The following is a 13,458-nucleotide window of genomic DNA, read 5'->3' as shown; positions in this document are numbered from 1 at the left end:
AACCCAAACTTGTGACAGGATTTACAAACTAGGCTAGAACTCTTATTATTATTTGTTTGCATGGCTCCAAAAGTTCCTTTACAAATGTCAAGGTAATGATAAGGAATAAAAGCTCATAAAATAGAGTAACATATTTATGTCTTAATATTCTGTTTCAGGAAACTTAATCATCCCAAACTTGTTAAGCTCTATGGAGTTTGCACAGAGACATATCCTATCTATATAGTGGCAGAATATATGGCTAATGGCTGCTTGCTTAACTACTTGAGGAGTCGTGGAAAGGAACTGCAACCCTCTCAGCTGCTGGAAATATGTTATGACATTTGTGAAGCTATGACTTTCTTAGAGAGCCAGCAGTTCATTCATCGAGACTTGGTAAGCTCTAGCCATGTAGGATAGGTAGGAAGAGGAGAGTTAGGACCTGATTCTATGTTCTGTTACTCCTATTTTATATCAGCGTAACTCACACTGGCATAAAACAAGGGTAATGAAGTGGATATGTAGGCCACCGGAATAGAACGTTTTGTTTAGTGGTGTTTTGTTACCATTATAAGAAGAGCTGCTGTGTCAAGAACTTGAATCTTTCAGATTTTGTTGTAATCAGCCAGTATTTTACCCACTTGGGTCTTGTTCCTTCTATTACGCACCCCGGTTTTATAGTGATCTAGCTCTACTGTACACTAGTATAACTGAGAGCAGAATCACGACCTTGGTATCCAGGCAGGAACGTGTGTTTGAAAACACTGCAGACAGGTTTGGGTTGGAGCAGACTGGTTATTGTGTGAGATCACTGAAAGAGAACTATCCCTAGCTCCTGGAGACTCATGTTCCAGGCTCAGTCTTGACAATCTGTGTTCTAACTGTAGCCATTGGAAAATGCAGGAGACTCTACACTATGGAGAGCTACATTTTCAAAGGGGCCTCAGCCCAACATCTCCAGCTTCAACTATCATTTTAAATATTCATTTTAGTGTTTGCAGTTATTTATTTGTGTACACAACTTGAGTAACTGGACATGTAACTAACCAGTTTGCACATTCAAATCAGAAATTCAGGATGCCGAGCAGTTTATCTGTACAAAGTTCAAGTTATAAATATAAAGGCAATGTGTGAAAATTTGCTGACTGTTACAAACCATAGAGAGCCAAGAATAAAAACTGAACTTGGCTTTAGGAGGTGAACCATATCCCTGGGATTAAGAGCCAGGGCCGGCACTAGGGGTTTTGCCACCCCAAGCAGCCCAAAAAAAACCAGCCGCGACCTGCGGCAATTCAGTGGGAGGTCCTTTGCTCCGAGTGGGAGTGAGGGACCCTCTGCCGAATTGCCACCGAATAGCTGGATGAGCCACCCCTCTCCGGAGTGGCCACCCCAAGCATCTGCTTGCTAAGCTGTGCCTGGAGCCAGCCCTGTTAACAGCCCTCGGGGCAGAGATGATAGCCTTAGGTAAATGCTCACATAAATAAGTCTGTGCAGATTGGGGCTCTCACTGGCCTATTCATTGCCCATACTGCTTAAATTATCTCTCAATAATCCATTCTCCTTATAATGCATAGTAAATAACCAAGTCAGCATTCTCCTATCATACATATGTTGTTCTTGTTTTTAATGTACTAGCAACTTTTGGTGTGGTGTTACTTAGTGGCTAGAACACTGGTCTGGGACCCAGGAAACTTGCATTCAATTCTTGGCTCTGCCATTGGTTTGCTGGGTGACTGTGCCTCCCTGTGCCTCAGTTTCCCCATCACTAGAATGGAGATAATGATACTAATTTCCTTTGTAAAACACTGTGATATCTATGGATGACAAGTGCTATTGAAGAGCTCAGTATTATTATTGTTACAAATTAAAAATATACTGCATCATTTTTTAATTAAAGAACTTCATGAATATAAGTGATCAGGGCATAGGCAGTGTGACCTAGTAGTCACATTTAGGCCATGGTCTGCATATGAGGAACAGTGGCCACTGAGCAGGAGTTGCATGAATCACAAGAGCCAGGTTCAGTAAGCAAGCGTTGGGATCAGAGTCAGACCAGGGTCAGAGAGCGGAAGTCAGAGATAGCACTAGGCTGGAATCAGAAGGCAGGAATCAGGGTCAGAGTCAGGCTGGGATAAGAGATCAGGAGACAAGGCAAAGTCCGTGTGGTTGTCCAGACAACTTCCTGGGGCAAGTCCTGAGGCTAAGTAGGGGCACTTGGCAAATCAGAGGGCAGCAAGTACTTGGGTGGTACTTCCTGCAGCACTTACGCTCCACAGTCCCCCCTGACTGTAGCTGTCCCAGGCTCTACAGACCCAGGTTCTAGCCCAAGGACCCTTATGAAGGAATTCTGAAGGATAGAAATACTATTTGAAAATAACCAAACTCTTATTTCACTTGGATTTTGGTCACTCAGTCTGTTTTCTTGTTTTCCCACTAAAGTCTGCTAGAAACTGCTTGGTTGATAGTGATCTTACTGTGAAGGTGTCTGACTTCGGGATGGCTAGGTAAGCTACAGACTGACTCTTCAACTACTGTAGTGCAATCATATCAATCCTGAATGCTTTATTGCTGTTAGTCAGCCAGCGCTGCCATGAAACCAACAGTGAATGAACTGGTTATTAGTAAAGTTAAACACAGGGACTATCTAGTTCTCTTTAGTCCAGCTGAGTTAATGATTGTAACCCATTCTGGGGCTTTCAATGAAATCAAAAATAGAAGATGCAGACTCCTGGCATCGCTAAAGGTTAGAGGGCAAATGTATGCACATCACCGTTTCATGCTGGTGAAAGAAATCTCAACAATATTCTCTGTGAGCAATATTCCCTTTGTGAGAGATTCACATGATTTTGGTTTTCTGATCCCTCTAGCAATGACATGATAAAGAGTCCCTTGATAACTTGATTGCAACAACATACCTCGTAGCTTGAGGTTAGAGTTTCTATCAGGTCACTTCTGGAGACCTGGGTTTCTGGCCAGGCTTTGCTCACAGGCTTGTTGGAGAGTTCTTACGGGGCATTCCAGGCAGAAGCAGTAAGCAATGTTTCACTAGCTATTTGTCATAGCCTGAAGACTGGCTCTTCCCTTGCAGGTATGTTCTGGATGACCTGTATATAAGTTCATTAGGAACTAAGTTTCCAGTGAAGTGGTCAGCACCAGAAGTTTTTCATTATACCAAGTTTAGCAGCAAGTCGGATGTATGGGCCTTTGGTACGTATGGGATTTGACCTTTCATACTGGAGATGCTTAATAAGCTCAAAAAAATGCAAACTTGACTGCATATTTGAAAAGCCAAAGAAATGACTGACAGACTTTAACAACTACCGTGCAAAAGTCTAAGATAGGTATTTACTACCTATAGCTTGTATATTCTGCTTAATATTGCCATGCAATAACAATAGACCAAGCTGCTGTAATCTTAATGGCGTCTTTGTGAGTGCACAGATTAGAATTTGGCCAACTACCCATATGTTGTGCAATCTGTGTGTAGTGCAATGCCCAGGGTGGGTTGCTGGAGCAGAGACCGAACCAGAGCTCTCTAGCTCTAAAAGCGCCAGCCTCTAGTGCCTGAGCTAAAAGACCTGCTCAGTTAGTTCAAAAGTTGTAGCAGATTCATAAATCTCAAGCCCAACTTCTAGCATGGGCAAGCCCGTGATACTGTGTAATCATGAGATACATGTGCCATGCTAGCTTCTTACCAGAACTTAGAACATGATGCAAACCTGTTTCCAGCCAGGAGAGTTCAAACAGCTGATCTTCTCATGGTAGCCTGGCACTGAGCTGTGGGGAACAAGGCAGAAGAAAGGTTTTCCAAATTCTTCTTCCTCTCAGCTTTGTCTCCAGCTAGTCACCTATCCCGTTATAAGAAAGACTGCAATGCTGAAAATGTTTTGCTTGTGTCCTCTTCTACTATGTTATACAGCATACGGAGGGCATCATAATTTCTTGTTATAAATGATAGCTTTTCCTGTTTGCTTTTACATTGTGGGCAAAATCCTGGCTCCACTGAAGTCTTGTGTCAATTTTGACTTCAGGGGGCACAGAATTTCACCCTAGAAATACAGGGCCTGATTCTCTTCTCTTTCATAGCAGTTTTACAGTGATCCATTGCCCAAGTGTAAGCAAGAGAAGAATCAGGCCCATCATTTCTTGATTGCCCTGTTTTTGCCTTATGACTCTTTGGAGGGCTAAAGAACAGGAGCAATAGTCATATTCCAATAGCTGAATCCTGAACAGAAGTTATGTTGATTTTTAGGTATTCTAGGAGAACTCCAGGGAAAGCTGGAATACAGATTTCATTCTGTTATGCTCTTTCTATCCCACTGCAATTCGCCAGTCTTGAAAAGAGTCCTCAAGCAGCTACAAAGTAGTCAAGGCCTGCTAATTCTCATGTAAAAACTAATCAGAAAAAAATACTTTTGAAAAAACTTTTTGTGTACAGTATTATACGTAATAAAGAAACAATAAAAAACTTTTTTTCACTTTGGAATTGGCATGAGTTTCATGTAGGTTTAATTAGCCTGAAAGATTGTTTACTGCAGAATTGTCACAAAACATCAGGTACTAATGACAGTTACATTAACTGATGTCTAGAGCTTGCAGTTTTTATTGACAGGTATGAAAGATATATAATTAAGGCTAAGATTTAGTACAGGTATTTTTTGTAAAAGTCACGTACAGGTCATGGGCAATAAACAAAAAATCATCGCCTGTGACCTGTCCATGACTTTTACTATAAATACTCCTGAGTGACTAAAACTTAACAGCTCCTGGGGCCCAAGGTGCCACTGCTCTGGGGGCCCCCGGGACACTGATGCTCTGGGAGGGTGTGGGGGGGTCAATGGCTGGCCCCTGCTCTGGTGGCAGGGGCTGACTGCCCTGCACTGCTCCAAAGCCACTGGGGACTGCTGCTCTGATAGTCTCTGGAGCAGCCCCTGGGACCGCTGCTCCTCCATGACCACTGCTGCTCCAAGGCCCCGGGGCTCCTCCAGCAGTAGCTGGTGCAGCTGGCCCCAGGGCCGCCCCAGCAGCTGGCTCCGGGGTTAGCTACTCGGGCAGCCCAGGGGTCTGCCAGCCCAGCAGCTGCAGAAGTCACAGAAAGTCATGGAATCCATGACATCTGTGATCTCTGTGACAGACTCGCAGCCTTATATATTAGCACTGTAAGTCCTTTGGGAATCTTATTTAAGTCTTCTAACACTAAAGGACTAAATGTCCCAGTCCCTTAAAAACATCTATAAAATCACATGAGAAAATCATCTACAAAATGCCCTTAGTACTTAATCTATATTTTGTAAAGTTGACATAGGACAAATCTTAAATTGCCATGTCTTGGGCACTATCACTGAATAACACCATCAAACATTTGTATCTTTCAACATCACCTTCCACTGCAACAGTATGTTGTTTGCAATTGAGTACAGCATCACTAACACTAATACCGTTCATCATACCCTGGTTACAAATCAGCCCCATACATTTGCTAGAAAAACATTTTTTGCTAGAAGTCTCATCTGTTATTACCATTCTGTTAGATGAGTATCGCTTAAGTGTCTTGATCTGGAATAGTTTTTTCATTAAATTTCTTGTCTTTCAACCCTGGAAATTTCTGCAGGGATCTTAATGTGGGAAGTGTTCACTTTGGGAAAGCAACCCTATGAACTGTATGATAACTTACAAGTGATTGAGAAGGTTTCTGAGGGATATCGTCTTTACCGACCACAACTGGCCTCAGAGACCGTCTACCAGTTAATGTATAGCTGCTGGCATGAGGTATGCACCTTGGTCCATATGCACTGGAGATGTTATCTAAAACAATTGATGAGCTTCATGATGGGCAGCTGAAAAAAAAGCAATACAGGAAACTATTTCTGTTAAAGAACATCAATTGTAGAGAAAAACTAGCTTCCATAAAGCCCTCTACTACAGTAATCCAGAGAAAGAGCCCATAATGAACGAGAGGACAAGTGTAAAAAATTAAGCAAGATTTTTTCTTTTGAGAAAGGTGTACCATTCCTTTATGAATATAGCTTTAAAATATGCCTCAAAGTAGATGACAGATTTAGAGTTTGTGATTCATCATAATGTCTCTATGCCTGAATTTCTAAACATAAGAACACTGTCAAGGTTTGTAGGTCAAACATTGATCATTCTGTATCCATATTTAAGTTTCTCTTAAAGATCAATGCTGCCATGCTGCCAACAGTGACTCTATAGTACAAAAAAATTCCCAATTTATTGTTCTTCTTCCGGCCTCCTTTTACCTGTCTTTAAACTGTGTTATGTCCCTTCTTGAGTGTCTAGAAACTGTCTGGCTCATTATTGGTGCTACTATAAAATGGTGATTGTTACTTTTTATATGACTCACACCAAACATGACAAAAATAAGTTCTACTAGAACAAAAATTTTAAAGAGAAAGAAAAAAAGAAAGCAATAGCAATAGAAGAAAGATTTAAAGCATACAGTGCTTGGAATCATAAATTGCTTTGCCACATAAATGCCATTACCTCTACATAATTCTGCATGTTTGAGCTAAGAAAAATGAGTGTGTTACAGTAACTGTGTTATATTTTCACTGTTAAGTAACCACATAAGTTGTTTTTTGTTCTCATATAGCTTCCAGAAAAGCGCCCCACATTTCAGCAACTCCTATCAATTATTGAGCCACTCAGAGAAGATGACAAGTCTTGAAGACAAGTCCTTATCATGTGGCTTTGAATATTGATTGACATATCACCAGTCCATTTTATGGGAGCGAATACTCTTGTGTGAATTCTGAAATCTGGCTGACTCCAGCAGTATTACACTGGTTTTTCATTGTCTTTTAATTCGCAGTGCTTTAAGAACACAGAGTAAAGAAGAAAACTCTTGTGATGTTGTGGTGGCTTGGTATTGTCTGAAAGAAGAGTGTAGAAGTATATTACTGATGCTGTTAGTATGACCCCCCACCCCCCGTACTTCACAAGCAGAGAAATATGCAGTAATAATGTAAACTCTTTCAAAGTTTGTTATGGTGGGTTTATTTCAGATCACAACAGGATTTTATTAATCTTTATTTGGAAAATGTAAATGTGGGTAATATAAGCTTAATAGGTTTTCTCATTATCATATCAGATCCCAGGGTATTTTCTGGTATATAAACCTGAGGTTGGTGTTATGGGTCAAATTCATACCTGGTGCAAGTGGCTGCAACTCCAGTGGCATTAGTGTTAATTTCAATGATATGGATGCTATTGCCAGTAAACCAGCATATCAGTTTGGTCACTAGGGCCTGATCTAGTTTCCCTGAGGTCAAGGGGAGTCTTTCCATTGACTAGTGCATATTGGATTGGGCCCTAATGACATAGATTTAATTCATTGTTCATTCTACACTAGATCTGTGTGGCATTTGAAATACAATTATGGGGCTACTGTTGACAATGATATGTTCTTGTTCCCTATTTAATCCCTGATAATGCACAACTATCCTTGTCTAGAATTCCATGATCCTTAAACAGACTGGTCTATTGAAACATCAGTATGGGAGCAGCAAGACCAGATACCTGAAGAAGACGTCACCATTTGAAATGTTATTAATATAATGGCATGACCAAAAATTTCACACTTGAGTGCTTGAAATTTGACTCCTAAATCCATATTTGGACACTTAACTAGAAGGCCCCTAATTTTCAAAGGTGCTCATCAACTGTAGCTCCCTCTGACTGCAATGGCAGCTGGCACTGCTTAGCACCTCTAAACTTACCTCTATGTAAGTGCTTAAATATAGATTTAGGAGCCCAACTTTAGGCACCCAGGTTTGCAAATTCTGGCTTATTTTCTTCTAAGTACATGTTGAAAAATTGTGAATAGTGTTTGATTCATAGTAATGGTAACATTAATTGTTTTGGCTTTACAGGGGGAAGAGTCATTGAACTTTATGTATTCGACTGCTCCAGTGTTTGTCTTGCCAGGTTTCTGGTATTTTTAAAGGAGTAGAAAGAACATGTATAGCAGAACTGTTTATTTTTAAAAGTCAGGCTGAAATATTAATGCAGAGGATGCTTTGGCACCTGGAGTACAGTGGTAACAGGCACATTAGAGGGAATTATGTTCATTTACAAAAATTCCTGTCTGATGTATTAGGAACGGGCCAGTAATGTCTGCATAGCATTTCTAACAGGTTTTTCCCCCTTTTCTCCATAATGCCTAATACAGAACGGGAAGTGTAAGGGAAATGTTGCTTAAGACGGATGAAAATAATTGATTTTAACCGATCCTTTGTTATAGGCCTTTCCCTTGTTTTCAGTAACATTTAGATTGCTTTATAAAATTGCTTGATTAGTTTTGAAGCCTAGTACATGTAAGAGCCATTTGTGAACTGTTTTCCATATGTCCTTGGCCTATGTTTGATGTTGGTCTTTCTCTCATTAGCATCAAGTTTTATGGATATAAACATAGTAGCCGCTTCTCTCTGAACTTGATCATGTTCAGACGAGGCTTTAATTAGTGCTTTGGCTGAAGCTCCAAACCTGTGTGAGGCAGCATTGTTTGTTTGAGTCTGACAAACCAAAGTGTAGTGCTGCAAAGTTGATTTGGCTAATGTCTGTATCGGAATCCTGTGACTTTCTATCACTATGTTGGAAATTCACAGCTAAATGCAAACATCATACATCTCAATGCACAAGGTTACCAGAATTTATGAGACTTCTTCCTACATCTAGATGAGACATTTGGAACTTTAACTCTAAAATGAATACATTTGTCTTAGCTGCAAGTTATGAACGGATGCTGAGACTGTGTTATTTTTAGCCCACATCTCTTATTTAGCATTGTCGATTGGATTATTCCATGGCATTTTGTGACATTACAGCATGAAGGGAACACAGCAAACTTAGTTGTTTTCCTGTTTGCATAAAAGTTCTTTGTTTGGTCCAAGTGAAAAATAAAACAAGTTACACAGGACACACAGTTGTCAAAAGAAGAATTCAGACCCTAGCAAAAGTAGATGATAGAGTCCACTATTAAATATTGTGAAAGATGCACAAGTTATATGAAATTTATTACTAGTGGGTGTATGCGAGTATATGCGTGCACAGTTTTGTTCTAGTAGCAAGACACTGTCAGCTGCATTAATGACATCTAACTTGAGGCAGCATTTTAATGGAGTCGTGTACGCTGTTGCACTGAAACATTCATAAAATAGAAAAAATACTTGGTGTTCTTTGATTTCATTATTAGAACAAGTCAAAGTCTTCTAGAGCAGCAGTTGTCAACCAGGTGTCTGGGGAGCCCTGGGGGGCCACAAGCAGGTTTCAGAAGGGCCACTAAGCAGGACCGGCATTAGACTCACTGGGGCCTAGGGCAGAAAGCCGAAGCCCTCTCATGCAGGGCTGAAGCCGGGGGACCAGTGTTCCCTCTAATTTTTTACATCCATGTGCAGAATGAATTTTCTTATATATACCAATGTGAAAGTGATATGTGACACATTACCTTCATATTGGTGCACGTAACAAAATTAATGTGGTGGAGGTGGGGCCAAGGGGTTTGAAGTGGGGAGGGGCTCAGGGCTGGGGAAGAGGATGAGGGGTGGGGGGGATGAGATTCTGGGGGGGCTTTGGGGTGGGTCTGGGGATGAGAAGTTCAGGGTGCAGGAGGGGGCTCAAGGCTGGGCAGGCAGTTGGGTGCAGGGGGGGAAGGCTCTGGCTAGGGGTGAAGGCTCTGGGGTGGGGATGAAGGGTTTGGGATGCAGGAGGGGGCTCAGTGCTGGGGCAGAGGACTGGAGTGCTGGGGGGTGCAGGCTGAGGATGAGGGGTTTGGGGTGCAGGTGGAGTTCAGGGCTGGGGCAGAGTGTTGGTGTGCAGGTTCTGGGGTTGGGCCAGGGATGAGGGGTCTGGGGTGCAGGCTGCCCAGGGGCTACAATGGGGAGAGAGGACTCCCCTCAGCCCTCTCTCTGTCACCTTAGCAGCTCAGGGCTGGAGGAGAGGCGCATCTCCCTGGCTACAGCAGCTCCAGTGGGGCTGGGCTGAGGGAGGGGGTTCCTCTTCCCCGACTGTGGCAAGTCAGGGGCAAGCAACTCCGCAGTGGGGCCAGTGTAAGGAGTGGGGTGCCTCTCTCCTAGCCACAGCAGCTCCACACTGGGGCGGGCGCCGAGGGAGGGTCATCTCTCCCCATGGCGGCAGGTCCACGCTGAGGTAGGCGGGGAGAGGTGTCACAGCCCCAGCCCCTGCGTGGGGCTTAATAAACAGCTATGTGGCCACGCAACTTAGAGGGAACTTAGCCAGGGACCTGCAACCCACAACCTCAGAGTAAAGCTGAAGCCTGAGCAACTTAGCTTTATGGTGCCCCCTGTGGTGTGGGGCCCCAGGCAATTACCCGGCATGCTATCTCCTAATGCCAGCCCTGGCTTTCACATGCAGAAAAAGTTTTGTGGCACAAGTGAGCCATGATGTTTTTATAGCATGTTGGGAGAGCGGGCGGATGTGCTCAGAAAAAGGTTACAAACCCCTGTACTAGATTACAGGCCAAATCCAGATCCCACATCAATGGAAAATTCCCATTAATTTATATGAAACTGAGGCAGGAAACAGCTACTTTAAGCACATCTCTGCACTCTCCTAAATTTGGCTTGATTTTTCTTACAGAGCTGCAAAAAAAAATATCACACCATCAGCCATATAATATCATTCTGGTAGGACATAGGGTTGCCAACTTTCTAATTGCATAAAACTGAACACTCTTGCCCTGCCCCTTCCCTGAGGCTCCCCCTCCCCCTCACTCCAGTCCCCCTCCACCCTCACTCACTTTCTCTGGGCTCAGGGTTGGGACACAGGCTTACCTCGGGTGGCTCCTGCTCAGCATTGCAGCAGGGGTGCTAAGGCAGGCTGGTTAAAAAGGTATGGTTAAGTTGAAGTTTCTATCTAAACAGTAAGGTCTTAGTCCTGCAAATTTGAGCAAATCCTTAAATTTAAGAACATGAATCGTCTCATTGATAAGCATCATAATAGAAACGGTGTCTCATGAAACATCACTCCTCTCATTCATAGTCACATGGCCCAATGCCCCTCTTATTTATGGTCACATCATCATTATGGAAACTACAGCCATGTCTTACATAGAAAAATAAGGTTACACCTCTACCCCAATATAAGGTGACCCGATATAAAGCGGGTTCGCATACAATGCGGTAAAGCTCTGACAGGCTGCTCTGAGCAGCATTTTAAGGGTGCTGGACCAGGCTGGGGCCGAGGGGTTCGACAAGGGGCAGAGGGTCTCGGGGGCAGTCAGGGGCTCCTCCCCAGGGTCTGGGGGACAGGAGCTCTGGGATGGCATTTTTGGGGGCCCTGCACTCCCAGAGTGCCCCGAGGGATTAGCGGGAGACTGGGAGCAACCCGATCTGATTCCCTTGCCCCACCCCCAGCCATGTCACTCAGGGGAGGGGGGTTGGGGGAAGGGATCCCCCCAGCACTCACTAGCAGTGGCAGAAGCAGAGCAGTCCGGCCCCAGCCCACTCCACTCCGCCAGCTCCCAGCCTCAGCCTCCGCCTCCTGCCACAGGTAAGTGCAGGGGGGCATCCTTTCCCCAACCTCCCCGCACTCACCAACAGCGGGAAGTGGAGCGGCCCAGTCCCAGCCAGCTCCACTCCGCCAGCTCCCAGTCGTGGCGTTCCACTTCCCACCGGGCAGGTGAGTGCAGAACCTTTCCGCAGCTGTCCCTCAGCAACACGGCTGGGGCAGGGGCAAGGAAAGCAGAGCAGGCTGGGGCTTTGTCGTTCAGCTTCCCACCACAGCTGAGTGCGGAGGGAGGGCATCCTTTCCCTAACCTCCCCCGTTCACCGATAGTGGGAAGCGGAGCACCATGGCTAGGAGCTGGTGGACTGGGGCCGGGCTGCTCCGCTTCCTACCACTGCCAGTGAGTGCTTGTCTGGGGGTGGGGGTGGGGATGGGGTGGATGGGGTCTGTCAAGGTTCCTTCCCCACTCTGAACTTTAGGGTACAAATGTGGGGACCTGCATGGACACTTCTAAGCTTAATTATTAGCTTAGATCTGGTAACTCTGCCACCGTCCAGAAATTTCAGTGTCTGGAGCACTTCTTGTCCCTCCCAAAACCTTCCCCTTCCTGGGCAGCCTTGAGAGGCTTCACCAATTCCCTGCTGAACACAGAGCCAAACCCCTTGGATCTTAAAACAAGGAAAAATCAATCAGGTTCTTAAAAAGAAGCTTTTAATTAAAGAAAAAAGGTAAAAAGCATCTCTATAAAATCAGGATGGAAAATAATCTATCAGGGATGAAAAGTCGATTAACGCCCAAGAGGAACACCCTCTAGCCTTAGTTCAAAGTATACAGACAACAGAGGTATCCCTCAGCAAAATGTATATTGCCACATATCGCAGGGGCAAAGAAATGCAGGCCTGTTATTTACAGCTGCACGTGGCAATAGACTATATAGGTAGGGATGCAAGGAGATATGGGTCACGATGCAAACTGCAGACACACACAACTAAAATTAATCAAAGTTTATTGGGATAGTTACGAGGGTAAGGGAGCAGCGTATGATTAGCTGATAGGGTTAATAAAACTTAAAACACACAATGACTGAAAATATTACTAAGAATATATATAAACAAAGATTGCAGCATTTAGTAATAACTGATACTTACAAATACAAACCAATGCATAACGACCGGCAATGTAGAGACTCTGTTTGAAACACGTAGCTGAGAGAGAGGCTTCGAGGTATCAGGCGGTACGGGTGTACACAGGATACACCATGATTCGTTTTCTTCTCCTCATCACCGGCCTGCACATGGCAGGATGACCTAAAGTACCTACTATGACATCATAGAAGTGTCATAGGGGATGGGGTCCAAAACCTGTGTGTGTTCATTTCTGATTGGCACAAGCAAAGTTTACACCAAGTAGGGGAGCAGGTGCCTAAAAGTCTGGCTTCGCCCCCAAAAGGTGAGGTAATGCATATTATTTTAGAATGCGTTCAACACTGAATGACAAAAGAAGAGGCCAGGGCAATACCGGTATGGGCAAGTTCTACAGGATGCAGACAGGAACTCATCTTAACACAAAAAAGGGACATTTACAAGTTGAGAAAACAAAAATAAAACTACTCCGCCTTGCCTGGTTGTTAGTTACAATTTTTGAAACATGAGAGATTGATTTAGAAAGATTTGGAGAGCCTGGATTGACGTCTGGTCCCTCTTAGTCCCAAGAGTGAACAACACCCAAAACAAAGAGCACAGACAAAGACTTCCCTCCACCAAGATTTGAAAGTATCTTGTCCCTTATTGGTCCTCTGGTCAGGTGTCGGCCAGGTTCACTGAGCTTCTTAACCCTTTACAGGTAAAAGAGACATTAACCCTTAACTATCTGTTTATGACAGGGTCGGAGTAGTCAGGGGACAGGCGGGTTGGGTAAGGGGTGGAGTCCTGGGGGTGATTAGGGACGGGAGTCTCTGGAGGGGGCAGTCGGGGAACAAGGAGGCACAAAGCAAAT

At 44.1% G+C, this 13,458-nt stretch overlaps 1 protein-coding gene across 1 annotated transcript in view; it reads left to right on the top strand.

The window, feature by feature from the left end:
• The window catches only part of BMX (BMX non-receptor tyrosine kinase), a 50,567-nt gene extending 43,900 nt beyond the window's left edge, over positions 1-6,667 (top strand). Inside the window, exons 14-18 of the mRNA XM_032775305.1 lie at positions 159-375; positions 2,419-2,483; positions 3,068-3,186; positions 5,591-5,748; positions 6,593-6,667. Of these exons, the coding sequence (XP_032631196.1) occupies positions 159-375; positions 2,419-2,483; positions 3,068-3,186; positions 5,591-5,748; positions 6,593-6,667 (634 nt within the window). The remainder of the gene's footprint in view (positions 1-158; positions 376-2,418; positions 2,484-3,067; positions 3,187-5,590; positions 5,749-6,592) is intronic.
• Positions 6,668-13,458: the final 6,791 nt, after the last annotated feature.

Source organism: Chelonoidis abingdonii, chromosome 1 (genome assembly GCF_003597395.2).
Source record: "Chelonoidis abingdonii isolate Lonesome George chromosome 1, CheloAbing_2.0, whole genome shotgun sequence".
NCBI lineage: Eukaryota > Metazoa > Chordata > Testudines > Testudinidae > Chelonoidis > Chelonoidis abingdonii.
This window is presented reverse-complemented; position numbering and strand designations above follow the sequence as displayed.